At 42.0% G+C, this 16,143-nt stretch overlaps 1 protein-coding gene across 1 annotated transcript in view; it reads left to right on the forward strand.

Moving 5' to 3' along the window:
• Window positions 1–1,527: 1,527 nt before the first annotated feature.
• The window catches only part of LOC117654847 (tetraspanin-36-like), a 30,751-nt gene continuing 16,135 nt past the window's right edge, over window positions 1,528–16,143 (forward strand). The window contains exon 1 of the mRNA XM_034401776.3: window positions 1,528–1,739. Coding sequence (XP_034257667.1) covers window positions 1,680–1,739 — 60 coding nt within the window. The 5' untranslated portion in view covers window positions 1,528–1,679. The remainder of the gene's footprint in view (window positions 1,740–16,143) is intronic.

Consider the following 16,143-nt stretch of genomic DNA (forward strand, 5'->3'; position numbering starts at 1 on the left):
ATTAAATCCTTGGGAATAAGCCGCTGAAAGTAGGAACCCCCCCCGGGTTCAAAATCATAACGAAAGAACTGCCGCTGCGAATAGGGAGCATATTTGTGGTCCAGTCTCCTTTGAGAAGAAGATAAGACCTTACGTTTATCTCATCCCTCTACTAATACTGGCTCCAATGCGTCCCCGAAGAGGCTAGATCCCTTAAATGGTGCCGATGTGAGCTTCCATTTTGATTTCGTGTCTGCTTTCCAATAGCGGAGCCATAGCAGTATATGTGAAGTGACCGTAGAGGCCACTGCTCGAGACGCAAACTTCACCGCGTCCAGAGTTGTGTCCGCTGAATACTCAGTAGCGGCTACTAACATTACCGTCTTGGTGAAGACACACTGCCTCGGGGGTTAGCTGGCTCTGTAATTGCCGCAGCCAAATCAGGGACTCTCTATTTAAAAAATGAAGCGGAGGAAGTCGCCCAGATAGCCCAAACAATCAGCCCAAGCAACCTCAGAGAGCACCAAGAACACCTTATAATTCAATTGCTGGCTTAATATATTTTAAAAATATTTTTAATTGGTTTGTTATTTTAAATTGGGGCCAAATTAATATATATCTTTTTAATTGTTTTTAATGTTTGTATTGTATGTTTTTTATCTGGCTGTACACCGCCCTGAGTCCCTCGGGAGAAGGTGCGGTATATAAATTCGAAATTTAAAAAAAAAAAAATGCTGGAAAGTGAGTCAATTCAATAAACAACAACGCACTTGGGAGTTAGGTTACCATTTATTTTATTTATTTATTTTATTTATTTATTTTCCAATTTATATACCGCCCTTCTCCCTGAGGACTCAGGGCAGTGTACAGCCGAATAAAAACATAAATTACAAACATTAAAATAGTATTAAATATATATATATATATATATATATATATATATATATATATATATATATATATATATATATATATATAAATTTGGCCCAGTAATTTAAGAACAATAACAAACCCATTTAAAACATTTAAAAAATTAAGAAAAAAGTTAAACCAGCCCGGCTTGCTGAAAAAAGAAGCTTTTAAGGGCACAGCGGAAGGCACCGAGGTCTTGGATTCTCCTTATCTCTGGGGGCAGCTGATTCCAGAGGGTAGGTGCCCCCACAGAGAAGGCCCTCCCCCTGGGGGTCACCAGCCTACATTGTTTGGCTGATGGCACCCGAAGTGGCCATCAGGAGGTTATCTTGTGAACACCACCAGCTCTGTGCCTGGTTTGCACCAAGCTTATTTAGACAATAAGATCTTGTTGAGAAGAAGAAGAAGAATGAGAAGGAAATCATTTTCCTGGCGAGCCTGCTACTAGGAACTCTTCGGTACCTCTTCTTTTTTTTTTTTGTCCTGCAGCTATTTTAGCAAGTTTGCGGTAGCCTTCTTCATCAAAAGAATGGCAGAGGGTGGGAGCTGAAGTTACACTGAGGTGTTGGTTTTCATTCTCCAGGAAATAGCAAGTTACGAGGGCATCATGTGATAAACTGGCAGAGCTCAGTTCAGCCTCCCAGAAAAAGTTCAGCGCGCCAGCCAGAACTGCGCCTCGTTTATTTTCTCAATCCGGAACGAGCTGCTGCTGCTGCGTTTCTAATCCCCCCCCTCCTTTTTTTCCCCTCCTCTTCCTTTTTTTTGGGGAGAAGCGTCCGAAGGGCAAGATGGATTTTGGGGTGATTGTTTCCAAGAGCGTGCTGCTATTTATCAGTTTCATCTTCTGGGTAAGTCTGGAAGGCTTCCATCCTTCTGCTCCGAACCTAAATGAACACGCAGCTAAAACTTACACAACAACTGGTGCGGTGGATGGTTGGGGGCTTCTAACAACCCACCACCAAGCTGTATTTTGCAAGGAAACTGAACCGGATGGTGGCTTGAAAGAAGTGGAGATTGACTCCCCCCTCCCCAAGTTTTTGCTCCGAATTTAGAAAAGTTTTTCTTGGGAGCCTCAAAAGATGGGTGATGCGCTGGCCTGGTTTATAGGGTTCGCTAACCTCTATTGTGATTCTGGCTTCGGTATATTGTTTGAAAACGGCCCTTAAGGGCTTGTTAACCATAGTTTGTTGTAGTTTGTGTAAAGCCAGTTCCCAGGGTTAAATTATATTCCAGGGTAATTGTCTAAACGTGGTCTTTAGATGCAATCCGACATCTCTGGGATATAAACTAATTTTTGGATTTTTTGTGTATTGCAACTGGAATTTTCCATCATTTAAGGGGTGAGATGTACTCATGAAGAAGCTGAAATATTTGTGATGCCTTCCTTTTAACTAACACCCATTTTGTTTAAGACGTTTTCCAAAAGAACCAGGTTACAGGATGATGGCCTCCTGAAGTCCTTGCTTCTTCTGCTGATTCCCTAGCAGCAAAATTTAGGTGGAATAATTTATTTATTTTTTGGCCTGAAATCAAGAATTGCTTCTCCATTCAGAAAAGGTAGTAGCAGACTGAGTGAAGAAGAGAAATTCTTTTGTTGTTAGAAACCCAAATTCTAGTTCCAGAGTAATAGCCACTGAAGCAATGTTTAGTGGCCATTCTAAGAAAGGTGGATTTGAACTCCCAAAATTCCCAGTCAGCTCTTAAAATAGTTGGACTTTTGCTCCTAGGGTTCCCAAGCCGACTTGAAGATTGGTGGAGTTCACCTCCTAAATTCCCCCGCCAAATTTAAGATAGATTGGCTTTTAGTTTCCAGTTCCTAGCCAACTTTAAGATAGGTGAAATTCAGTTCCCAGAATTCCCCAGCCAGCTTTGCTGTGGAATTGAGAAGACTGGAAAACACTGCAATGTTATTGTTCAGGAATTGAACATAAAAGGATTCCAAACTAAATCCTAATTCTTGACCATAACTGTATATCACATTGGATGATTTTGGATTTTGGATGCAGGGAGTGTGGATCTCCCAACCAAAAATATACCTCATGGAGATGTTGTGGGGATTAAAATACAGTGAATACTGCCTGTTATATATGTTTCCTTGAATTCCTGGAGAAGTTACGATAAATCAACCAGTAGCTATCCTAAGGAGTAAACCGTATAAGGTTGTACAGCACAATTGTGGAAGAAATGACTTTGGGAATAAGGAAGAAAAGTGACTTTGAGTCAATGGTTACTCAGAAACTGGCTTCAAAAGGAGTCTGGAGAATGGAGTCTTTCCCAAATCAATCCACCCTGTTTTTTCCCTCAAGGCTTTGTTATGTGTCTTGGAAATGCATCTTAAGTGGATTCTATTGTGAAACAAGTGAGATTAGTAATGGTTGCAGATTTATTGAAAATCATCCATCTATTAGTACTGGTTCTCAATTTCGGCAGCTAGTGCGGTAGAAGATGGGGAATTCTGGGAGTTGAAGTCCGCACATCTTATACGTTGCTGAATTTGTACATTCTGTTTCAAGTTCAACTCTGAATTAAGTGTACTGTAATTCAATTAGTGACCGGTGTGGATGCTGAACACCAAGAATAAAAGTGAAAGGAACTCGGGTATGTTGGGTTTAAAGCAGCATTTCTCAACCTTCGCAACTTTTAAGATGGATGAACTTCAACTTCCAGAATTTTCCATGCTGGCTGGGAAATTCTGGGAGTTGAAGTCCATCTATCTTAAAGGTTGCTAAGGTTGAGAAACGCTGGCTTAAAGACGAGAAGGCTAAGAGGAAACATGTGAACAATCTTCAGATATTGGAAAGAGGTTGTGAATGTATTTTTCATAGTTCTAGAGCAGTGGTCCCCAACCTTTTTATCGCCGAGGCCCGCTGAGCGCGCGCAGGGGTGGGGGCACGGCCCAGGAGCTTTTGCGCACGGCCCAGGAGCCTTTGCGCTGCAGCGTTCATGTCCCCCGGCCGCTGCGCGGCCCGGTGCCAGGTACTCCACGGCCCGGCACCGGTCCGTGGACCGGGGGTTGGGGACCACTGTTCTAGAGGACAGGGCAAGTGAATGGAAGTGTTACAGAAGGAGATCCAAACTCTTAAGGAGGAACGTTGAGACTTGTGAAAAAAATTAAGCAGTGGAACAGACTGCCTTCTAAAGTTGTGGGTGCTCACTGGAAGCTTCAAGCAAAATCTGGGCCACTTGTCTGAAATGGTATGGAGATCCCTGCCCTGGGCAGTGTTTGTGTGTGTGTGTGTGTGTGTGTGTGTGTGAGTGAGTGAGTGAGTGAGAGAGAGAGAGAGAGAGAGAGAGAGAGGGAGAGGGAGAGGGAGAAACTAGAAGGCCTTCAATGTTCTTTCCATCTCTCTGATTCTAACAAAGAGCCCAAATCTCCACTTCAGATAAGGAGTAGCAATGTTTATTGTTGTTTATATCAGTTGCTAAGGTAGTATATTGGTTTTCTTCTGCTTTCTAATCTGTAATTCCTCCGTTAGAAGGTTTCTAATGTATGGTCCTCCATATGTTGATACACAAGAGAGCTCCAGTAGTCCCCTGGCAATGGTGAAGTGAAGCTTGTCAGTATCATTTAGAGGACCAATGTTATTCAGAATGGCATTAAGACAACAGTATATATAATAATTGTCTTCTGTATAAATGAATGGAAATATGTCATTTCTTTAGCATGTCACAACTCTTTAACAACTATGCCAGACTTCTTTAATCTGGTTGATCCTCTCCAAGTTTCTTGGACAAATGCCCTTCAACTTCTCAGCCAGCAGGTTGGGTAAGAATGGGTTATCTAGCTCAGGGGTCTCCAAACTTGGCAGCTTTAAGACTTGTGGACTTCAACTCCCAGAATTTTGAGAGAATTTTGGGAGTTGAAGTCCACAAGTCTTAAAGCTGCCAAGTTTGGAGACCTCTGATCTAGCTCTAAATAGGCTAGATAACCTTCTAGGATAGGTTCCTTCTGCAAACCGTCTGATCTCGAAGGCTTGCAGAAGGAACTCTGTTGATATCCCTTGCCAAATTAACTTCCACAATTGAGGCAAGAAAACTGCATGATGAAAGAAAGTTATGGGAATGAAGAACTCAAAATATCATAGAAAGAGGAAATCACAGATTAGGTACCCTTGTTGGATTGTTGATTCATTTCCGCCAAGGCTGCTCACAAGTTGTTGACTTTGGCTGGGTCCAAAAATGCTAAGATGGGTTGGACTCACTCACTCTTGGGATTGGAGTTGGAAATCCCAGAGCTATAGATTGGAAAGTTGAAAAAAAATCTCAGAAGGCAAATGGCAAAGCACTTCCTCATGCCTACCAAGAAAATTGCATGTCAATATGGTCATCAAAAGTCAAGTATGACTCGAAGATGCCTGGACTTTTAAAAGAGAAACAGGATGCACCTGTTGCTGATCTTACTAACCACCTTCTTCTCACACTGGTTGCCCGCACCATCTTCGTCATCTTTGACAATAGTGGTGAAGACCACATCTGCTCTCTTAGGATTGCAGGCATTGGGGCTGTTTCTCAGAATCTGGATTCCTGAATAAACCCAGATGCTCAGCAAAGGGTTGGTTTTCATTTTTGGCAGAAAAAACAAAATGTGGGGGGGGGGGGAATATTTGCTGAACCTTATAACCGTGTGTTAGGTCCCTCAAAACTGAACACACATTCACATACGGGATATTCATGAATTCCTTAGTGTGTCAACTTAGAATCGAACCTGGCAGAGCCTATTTTTCTGTTTCTCAGTTGCCATGCAGAGGGGAAAGGGGGAAGGAGATTGGAATGTTTTACTAGACACAACAGAGCATTTTCTCCTGAGAATCAAGGTCATCTCTACTGACAATGGATAAGGTTAGGGAAGGAGTGCCTAGAGAGCCCGCCAATTAACCCAGTTGGCCAAGGTGACCTGTGACACTTGGGGATGGTGGTTATTTCCTAGTTTAATTATACTGTAATGGCGGGAAAGATTTAGAATTGGTTTTCCTTTGAAACTGTGCCGATATGATGTACTCAATAAAGAAGACCTTTGAGAAGTATCAGAGTTACCTGATTTGCTTGGGTTCATTAGTCGGAGCCTTGACACAATGATTCCCAGCTTTTGCAACTATAAGATATCTGGACTTCAACTCCCAGAATTCCCCAGACATGCTTTGCCGATCTAACTTCTTTAGATTATCATTGCAATTTTTAAAACCATTGTTAGCAGGCTCTCTTTTTAATCTTTAGAACCTGACTTTTGTCTGTCAAGCAGGGTGGATAAAAATCAATGATTTTTTTAAAAAAATAAAAAAAACATTTTTTTTATTTAAATTGGATTTTTTTGATTTTTATCAAATTTATTTTAATAAAAAACTTGGGGTAAAAATCTATCGTAAGATAGTTTTCTATTTAAGATGCATAAATAATTCAGTTTATTCAGCATGCAATGGAACTTCGTTATGTAGCATGAGGCTGTATATTCTGCAACACTGGGACTATCGGTGAGTCAACAATGGGTCAAAGGAGTAGCAGAGATGACAGTTGCTCTTTAAAAATTATGATTTAAATCGAGTTGATTTAAATCAAGCCTTTTTACTAGTGATTTAAATCATGATTTAAATTGTGATTTAAATCAAATCGATTTAAATCAGATCCACCCTGCTGTCAAGTACATATTTTGTTTGTTTTTGTGGTAGAACTGACATATAACTGGTCAATATATATCATTTATCTTCCACTGGTGGCTAAAATAAATCAATAAAAGAAATGGATAGGACTTCCATGAATGAATTCTCTGTAATTGAGTTCAAGAAGACCTTGATTTAACCCTGTACTGGGTTACTAAGGCATGCAGGCATAGATTATTTTTCATATGACACTGAAAGGAACCTCGTATTTGTCGTTGTTTATCTATATCAGTGTTTCTCAACCTTGCAACTTTAACATACATGGATCTTACTCCCAGAATTCATGCATGGATCAACTCCCAGAATTCCTACTGGCTGGGGAATTTTGAGAGTTGAAGTCCACTCATTTTAAAATTGTTAAGGCTGAGAAATACAAGTCTACGGTGTCAATGAAAATTTGTGTCCATTAGCTATGGAGCAGGGGTCTCCAACCTTGGCAATTTTAAGTCTGGAGGACTTCAACTCCCAGAATTCCCCAGCCAGCAATGTCCTCCAGGCTTAAAGTTGCCAAGATTGGAGACCCCTGCTATGGAGGATCTCTGTTACAACATGTGGTTGAGATATATAAATGTTCTATCACCCCAAAATTAGGATGGAGTTCTACTCCCTCTTGTTTATTTCTTCTTCAGTGTAGGAATCCAAATTCAGGGAGAGTGCCATCTCACTAAGGAACCGAATTTTCCTCTGTCATTGATGGGAATTACCTTCTCTGTAACTGGACACCCCTTCAGAGTATTTAGAAGTACTATCATGTTCCTTCTTTTCTCAAAGCTAACTATCCTCAGCTTTCAATTCCCAGCCTGCCCTTGTGCCTCTCATTTCTCTCTTCAGTGACTCTGTTCCAGTTTATCTAAGACCTCCTTAAATTATGTAGCTCCAAACAGGACACGGATCATGGTCAGGGCTGATAAATGCAGAATGGGGTAGAACCACTACTGTATTTCCATAATTAGGGACACTTTGCTTCTATTCAATTGCCTCTTTGTCTTCTTCTCATTCTTCCTTCCCTGCTGAAAATTCCCCAGCCAGCCTGGCATTACAAAAAAGATCTTGTTTTCTAGATGCCACTGCAGGGCAGGATGGGAGAAGGGTTGCTAAAAGGAGGAAGGTCCAGATGACCTCTGAAGGAACAGTGTGCCAGACCTGAAGGTTTAATCTTGCACACTTGTCTCCATGGGATATTTCCATCCCCACCCTGCTTGAATTGTTCACGCTTAAGAGGAAGGTTGAGCAGGGCTGCTAGCTGAGAAAAATTCCCTCTTCTGATCTTCACTGGGATTTATTTATTTATTTATTTATTATTGCGATTTATATGCCGCCTTTCTCCCTGGGGACTCAAGGCGGCTTACAAAATGTCAAATTCCAATACAAATCACAATGAAATAAAATTAAAATCAGCAACCCTATTAAAACAGTTTAAAATTATGACAGTGTACAGTGTACCCCCAAACGGATCAGTTGAGTTGACGGAAGAGCCACATCTTCAGTTCGCGACGGAAGGAAAGAAGGTCGGGGGCTGTCCTGAGCTCGGTGGGCAATCCATTCCAGAGGGTCAGGGCTCCCACAGAGAACGCTCTCCTCCTGGGGGCCGTCAGCCGACATGGTTTGGCCGACGGCACCCTGAGGGGGCCGACTCTGTGAGAGCGCACAGAACGGTGGGAGAGCGGCTGGAGATGGTCCTGCAAGTACCCCGGGCCTAAGCCATGAAGGGCTTTATAGGTAAGCACCAGCACTTATGACCTTCTGAAGGAAAGCTTGTGGAAAGAACAAGCCTTTCAGCTTCTGCATTTGACATTCTAGTGCAAGGAAGATCTTCACAATTGCTGCAGTGTTTTATCTTCAAACCCGATCAGGGTGCGTAATGGCACAGCCGCCCCTCTCCGTGCCAATGCATCAGGGTGCAAAGATGCCTAAAATTAAAGGAACTAAATGAAGCTGTTCTGCAATTTCCATATCTACTTCTCTTTTTCAAGTTAAATTTAAATCGCAGCTATAAGGTGGAAATTTCCGGAAGAAAGAATCACATACACTCTGTTAGTTTTTACATGGCATTTATGGAAATTTAACAAGAGAAAAAACCACCGTAGCTTGGATTGCAACTGCCCCAGTTTCCTAATTGAAACTGCATTTTGAATACATTCTTATGTACATTCCAGGGAGGGAGGGAGGGAGGGAGGGAGGGAGGAAGGAAGGAAGGAAGGAAGGAAGGAAATTAATTTATAGGAATCAATTAGACCTACGCCATGGAGTAAGGTGGTTTGGCCCCTGTCAGATTTTTTTTTCAAGGTGTGCATATTATTAGCTGGATTCTCCTTTGGGTTTTCTTTTCTTTTATAATGTTCTATTTTATTTTCTATTTTGTTTGGTTTTATTGTGCACTGCCTAGAGTCATTTTGGAGTCAGGCGGTGCCTAAATTGAACAAATTAAATTAAAATTAGATCTAGTCCAGATTTTTTCAATTCAGAAGGCTGTGGATGTGTTGCAGCTCTCCGAATTCTTGTTTTTCTGTAGGAGGTTCATGGTCTCCCTAAAAAAGCAGGCATTACTCAACGTTTGGGTGGATGAGAATTCTCCAAGTGGCACTGCCAAATAATACAAGAGGCGTGGCTGATTTATTAGCCTTTTAAAGCTGTTTGTTGAAGGAGAAATGTCAGATGGATGTCAAATATTGTCCGATATGTTATACTCCTGAATTTATATGGGCCAACCACAGGTGTTTTAGAAGAAAAGCATACCATAATTATTTTCAATCTCTGTAAATTTAGCCAGAGGGCCATGTACGCATGATTAGTCAAAAAAAAAAAATATTGTAACATTCCTGAATGAAATTAAATCCATGGATTCTCTGTAGTACACATTCAACAGATTTACATTTAATTTAGTGATTTTTAGTGTTCTATTAACCCTTCTCATCCAGAATATGTTTCTATCGTCTACATCCAGAAGTTTTCTTTGGCTAGATTACTTCCTGATAGTTCACTATTTGATACTGAAAGTAACAGCAGGTGACATATATAATCTCAGTCATCTTTTATCTAGTAGAAAAATAAATGGCAAAGGGTTCTTTATATTAACCAGAATGTGATTGCATCATTGTTTTGGATTTAGGACACTGCTAGGGCAATATTTGAAGTGGAAAATAAAGACTGTTTAATACAGGTAGTCCTCGACTTACAACAGTTCATTTATGACCATTCAAAGTTACAACGACTTAAGATTCACTTAACAACTGTGTCACTAATTTAACAACTGCAGTGATTCACTTAGCAAATGTGGCAAGAAAAGTCATAAAATGGGGCAAAACTCACTTAACAATGTCTTACTTAGCAACATAAATTCTGGGCTCAATTGTGCTCGTAAATCGAGGATTACCTGTATTAAAAGAAATTTTTAAATAATTGTTTAAACAATTATTACACAATGTAGGAGCAAGGCAGTAAGTCTAAGTTCTCAATTTAGAAGAGAATTGGGGGCAGAATGGCAGTTCTTAAGTGAGATACCTCTGATTTTATGACCATTTTGCCATGGTTGTTAAGCCAATCACTGCAGTTGTTAAGTGAATAGGTGCGTTGTAACTTCAAATAGTTGCTAAACAAATGGTTATAAGTTGAAGACTAGCTGTGGAACATATCTCTGGCTTTTCCAAGCCAAGCCTAGAACAAGACCAAACCTCCAGCTTTGTGTATGTAAACCGGATCATTGACACACACAGAATTGTCCTGTGGAACAAGTCGTACTCAATTGGAGAAGGTTTAATTGCTATCCATAGCAAAAATAACAATAATCCTTGCAGAGGTCAGACAAACCCATTTATTATATAAGGGCTGGGTTTCTCAGCCTTCTCAACTTAAAGTGTGTGGACTCCCAACACCCAGCCAAAATTGCCAAATTTTAAGAAACTCTGTTTTAGGAGCATCACAGCAACACAAAACTAAACAATCTTTGGGTTTGCCTTTGAAGAAACTACAACAAGCAGGATACCCAAGGCAAACAATCCCTCCCCCCCCCTCTCCAAGAGCGGTGCCTAGATTCTCACAAAATGTGAGACAAAGAAACCACAGGATGAGGTTACACAATACACAAATAGTTGCACATCTCTTTCCTGTTTGGTCAACTAAGTTCAAGATGGTTAGATTTTCAGGCTTTTTCCAGAGACATCAGAGAATATTTTATTTACTTATTTTCGAGAAGCTGTTCTTGCCCTGGAATGGATGCTCTGCACTATTTCTTACATAAATGGAGGTTGAAATAATTGCCAACACATTGAAATTGAAGGTGATCGTTCATATCTGAAGTTACAACTATTCCTGCTGGCAGATGTCTTCTGGAAATCTCTTAGTCTGCCCAGCTCCACACCATAGAATAACAATAACAGAGTTGGAAGGGACCTTGGAGGTCTTCTACTCAGGCAGGAGATCCTATCCTCTTTTAGAGAAATGGTTGTCCAATTTCTTCTTAAAAACCTCTGGTGTTAAGAGTACCCACAAATTCTAGAACAGTGATGGTGAACCTTTTCGGGGCGGAAACGTCATGTGCGTGCTCATCAGGGATCACACTCTGGGAAAGCTGAACTTCCGGGTTCTAGCGCGCATGCGCGCCTGACTATCAGGTGGCCGGCAAGCATGTGCAGGCCGGTTTTTGGCACTGCCACAGATGGGCAGGGATCACACTCTGGAAAAGCTGAGCTTCTGGGTTCTGGCGCGTATGCGCACTTGACAATCAGTTGGTCGGCATGCAAATGTGCACCGGTTTTTGGCACTGCCGCGCGCAGGGACAGCTGGTCATCGCGCACGCATGCATGCCAGAAACCGGAAGAGAAACAGACAAGGTCACGCGTGCTGGGCGACTTGGTTTTGTGTGCCACTTTGGGCACGCGTGCCATAGGTTCGCCATCACATTTCTAGAAGAAAGTTGTTCCACTGATTATCTGTTCTCACTGTCAGGAAATTTCTCCTCATTTCCAGGTTGGTCCCCTCCTTGATTAGTTTCCATCCATTGTTTCTTGTTCTGCCTTCAGGTGCTCTTCTCTGTGGCAGCCCCTTGGAAATAAACATTGCTATGGTTGGTTGCACAACCAACGAGATGTTTAGACTGGATTTGGCATTTTTATCCATCTGTCACAGGGGTGTCAAACTCAATTTCATTGAGGGCCGCATCAGGGTTGTGTTTGACCTCAGAGGGCTGGGGTGGCCGTGGCCAGGGTGGGCATGGCCAGCTTGATGTCACTCGTGTCGGGGGCGCCTGTGGCGGCTTGAGTACTTTGCCAGCGAAAACGGGCTCCTGAGCTCTGTTTTTGGCTACCATGGCCACCTGCAACCCTCTGCCAGTGAAAACAGAGCTCGGGGAGGGCTGCTCTGTTTTCGCTGACAGAAGCACCATCGGCCGGTCTTCACCGTTTCTAAGGCAGCCCTGCGAGCCAGATCTAAGTACTCTGTGGACCGGATCCGGCCCCCCGGACCTTGAGTTTGACGCCCCTCTATCAAGTCTTTCCCTAAAGGAAAGCTGAGGTAAAATCATAAGCACAGTCACAATTTTATCTAGTAACCATTTCGCTTAACAACCACTATTTGTAAAGAGGCTATTTTATCCCCCCCCCCCATCATTGTAAAACAGAGAAAGAATGATTAGTAATAAATCATTAGTAATAAATCAGTTTAATTGGAACTTCGGGTGTGTCACATTCCAAATGGCAACCACAGGAAAAATATCACATTGGAAACCTGCAGGAAAATGCAATATTGAGATCAAAATGAATAGTAGGAAAATTGCTTGTACTATACCACAGTAAGGAAGCCTGTTGCCCCACTCCTGGAATAAACACTACAAGTAATCCTCAACTTGTGACAGATTGTTTAGCAACTATTCAAAATTATGACAGACTCCCCAAAACAGGATTCAGAATCCCAATATCTGACCTCATTCCAATGGTCACAGGATCACATTTTGGGCACTTGGCAATCGGCTGCATTTACAGCCATTTGCAATGCCTCGTGGTCATCTGATCACAGTTTACAATGTTTTTGCCCAAATACTGGTCATTCCTTCCGCTTTCCTGCATAAAAAATGCCTTATAGTGAACAACCATGCTGTTTCCTTAAGGGTGGATTTGCTTAACGACCACAGCACTCAGTTAAGGACTGTGTTGCTGTCTTTACAACCGCTGTGTTCACTTAACAACCATTGCAAAACAGGTCATAAAATTAGGCACAGCCTTATTTTGTCAACTGTTACGACTTGCGATCAAAATTGTGGGCTCAGTTATGGTCATAAATCGAGGATTACGGTACCTGTAATGTGAATTGGCATTAGTTATTTTGTATTTGGAAAGCAGCGTGTGGAGGTGTCTTTCCTTTTTTTTTCTTAAATATTTCAACTGGGGAGAAGAAGCAACATGCTACAACATCCGGTAAAAAGATACCTTGGTTAACGCATTGGAATTCTACTTAATTCTTTTAATTTGTATAACTAGCTTATTAGTAAATTGTGGCAGAGCTCAGTTAAATTACATCTTCTAATCCTATAATTAGAAATGTTCCCATTTCACAGCAAGAAGTACTGAATACGTTTACAGTAATGAGCTTTTGCAGCTAAATGAGTTTAGCTTTACACAGCATGATTTCCCCGTAAAGTTTCCATAATTATAAGAACAGATAAGACTTTGTTTGAGGAATCTACATTAACGTAAACCGCAGGAAGTTACCCCTGCTGAAAAATTCTTGATTTAAAAAAAGGAAGAAGTGCCTTGTTTTCAACCTGACGGGTAGCCTGAAGATAACTATACAGTACATTGTCTGGTGATAGAAATTGGAAACTGAGTAAGCATCTTCAAATGTTTTCTCTCCAACTCCTTGCCTCATTGTAAGCTGCAAAGATAGCAAAGCCTCATTTCTGGATACTTTTATAGGGCTGCTAAAGCATTAACAACAAACAGTCCTTGGCTTACGACCACATTTGAGCTCAAAATTAACGTTGCAAAGTGAAAAAAATTGTTAAGTGAGTTTTGCTCCATTTTACAACATTTCTTGCCACATTTGTTAAATGAATCACACTGTCAGGGTTGCAAGTAACACCCCCAACGAAATCAAACTCTGAGGCTTGAGTTTCCTCAAAGCTAATTTTTATTAGAGATGTCATATTGGTACATCTGGGAAAACCCGAATCTGAAAGCTTCCGGGTTTTCCTCACCCAAAAGAAAGTTCAAGTCCTTGCCCTTCACCCACATGTCCATCACATGAACCAATCAGGTACCCTCCAGAACAGAAAAACACCTCCTCATTCTTCTCAGCACAGCTGCAGGGCCTCATGGCCTTGACTTTCTAGAAAGAATGTTATTTTGACTACGTATTGTCTTCACCCCATACAATCCCCCCTCCCATTTTCCCACAATAAAATTTGTGGCAGGCTTGAAGGCTCAAAGGTGAAAAGATGGCATCCAGGTCTGACACGCTGCCATTGTTAAGTGAATCACTGCCATTGTTAAGATAATAACATGGTTGTTAAGTGAATCACTCTGGTTTCACTTCATTGACTTTGCTTGTTAGAAAGTTGCAAAATTTGATCACATGACCCCAGCACACTGCAACCGTCATAAATGTGAGTCGGTTGTCAAGCATTTAAATGAAAAATCATCTGACCATGGGGATGCTACAATGGTCATAAGTGTGAAAAATGGTTGTAAGTCACTTTTTTCAGTGCCGTTGTAATTTTGGTCACTAAACGAACTGTTGTAAGTCAAGGACTTACCTGCATTTGTAAAGGCAAGCTATAAATATTAAATAAATATAGTATTTCAGCCATTGGTTGAAGTCATTCTTACACCAACATATACTCAAGGATCTCCGTACAATTATTACTGTAGTTCTCTTGCGTAAGAGTATCTTCTGGATTTTAGCCAGAACAATTAGGATTGGCTAAATGGTAGGATAAGAGTCCTTCTTTTTCTTGCTTCATCTCTGGGGTCAAACAGGACCAAAGTTTTCAAATTTGCCTGCCCTACTAACCCTTTGTTCTCATTGAACCTCTTGATATGAAGATCCCATTTTTAATGTACTAGAAATGTTGAGTGTCCTTGTATGAAGAACCACAAGGAAAATCCTTGAGTACCAGGGGTGGCCAAGAAATGAACAAACAATTCAATTTGCTTCAATTTTGTCCAGATGTTTGGACCTCACTTACACCAGCCATGAGGATGCTGGGAAGAACTGCAGGATTGCAACACATTGGGTAAAGTTTCAGTCATAAGTCATAAGTCACTTTTTTTCAGTGTCGCTGTTGTAAAACGAGGACTACCTCTAAGTTAGCTCAGTCATTAGATCACATCTTTTAGCTGTTGTTTAACAGTACCGTCTTCCTGATTTGGCTTGTGGTCACTCACTCACAGCTCTGGTTAACAGCCATACTCAAATCACTTTCAACTGAACACATTGTTGTGGCCCGCCAGCTGCCAGCAGAGCTGGCGGTAGACTCGGATGAGGAGGAGGTTGGGGAAGAACGTGGGCCAGTTCCAGAGCCTGAGGAAGGATCTGATGGATGCTCGGTGTCGGACACAGCGATAGAGTGAGGGTCGTCTGACATTTCCCAGCCGCTGGAGAGGCAGCTGCCTTTGGAGTCAGAGATGAGTGAGGAGGAGGCCTATTCCAGATACACATATGCGCAGAGCAGATAGGAGAGGTGAACAACGGAGGACAATGAGTCGGGAAGCAAAACAAAAGTTTGGACGCTGAATGGCCCCTCCCTGGCTGGGGAATAAATAGGAGGAAAGGTTTGGTTGTAGCAGACAACCATTTGCATTTCTAGAAAGTTTATTCCTTGTGTGTTTCGTGTGACAAAGGCTGTCTTGCCAGGACTGAGGTTTGTCTATTTCTCTGACTTAATTTGCAGCCTTCCAGTTGGGAGCTCATAACCTTGCATTTATCTTAAGGAGCTGATAAGGACTCTTGCTTCAGTTAACTCCTTGCAGGTCTCTTGCCTGGACTTTCTGTTGGTGAATGCAGTTAATTCCCAAGGTGTAAATAAAGAGGGTTTTTTCCTTTGCGAGAAGTCTGTTTTCTTTCTTCTGTGTAGGCCGGGTCAGAACAGGCACAAACGGGTTCATGAGGACCCAGTGAATTTAAAGTAACAAACTTTACTGGTTGTAGTGTTCTCTCTCCTTCTCTCTCTCTCTCTACACACACACACACACACACACACACACACAGGGATTCAGCCGGTTCGCTGAACCGGTTGTTAAATTGCTGATTGGTTCCGCCCCTTCCAGGAGTCCCCCTCCCCCACGCCCCGTTTTGGCTCCTAGGAGGCTGCAAGGAGGTCTACTAGGCCCAAAACGGGGTGTGGTGTCCCCCCCCCCCCCCGTGGTCCGTTTTTGCTCCCAGGAGGCTGCAAAGAGGCCTACTAGGCCCAAACAAGGCCCCTCATGGCCCGTTTTTGCTCCCAGGGGTGTGCAGGAGGCCGAGTGCTGCCTGTCACACCCCCTGGCCATGCCCAGTATGGCCACGCCCACCCATCCAGTCATTAGGGCAGAGAACCAGTTGTTAAATTATTTGAATCCCAATTAAATTAAATTAAATTATTTGAATACACACACACACACACACAAAC

Source organism: Pantherophis guttatus, chromosome 2 (assembly GCF_059756535.1).
Source record: "Pantherophis guttatus breed Tessera chromosome 2, ASM5975653v1, whole genome shotgun sequence".
In the NCBI taxonomy this organism is placed as follows: Eukaryota; Metazoa; Chordata; class Lepidosauria; order Squamata; family Colubridae; genus Pantherophis; species Pantherophis guttatus.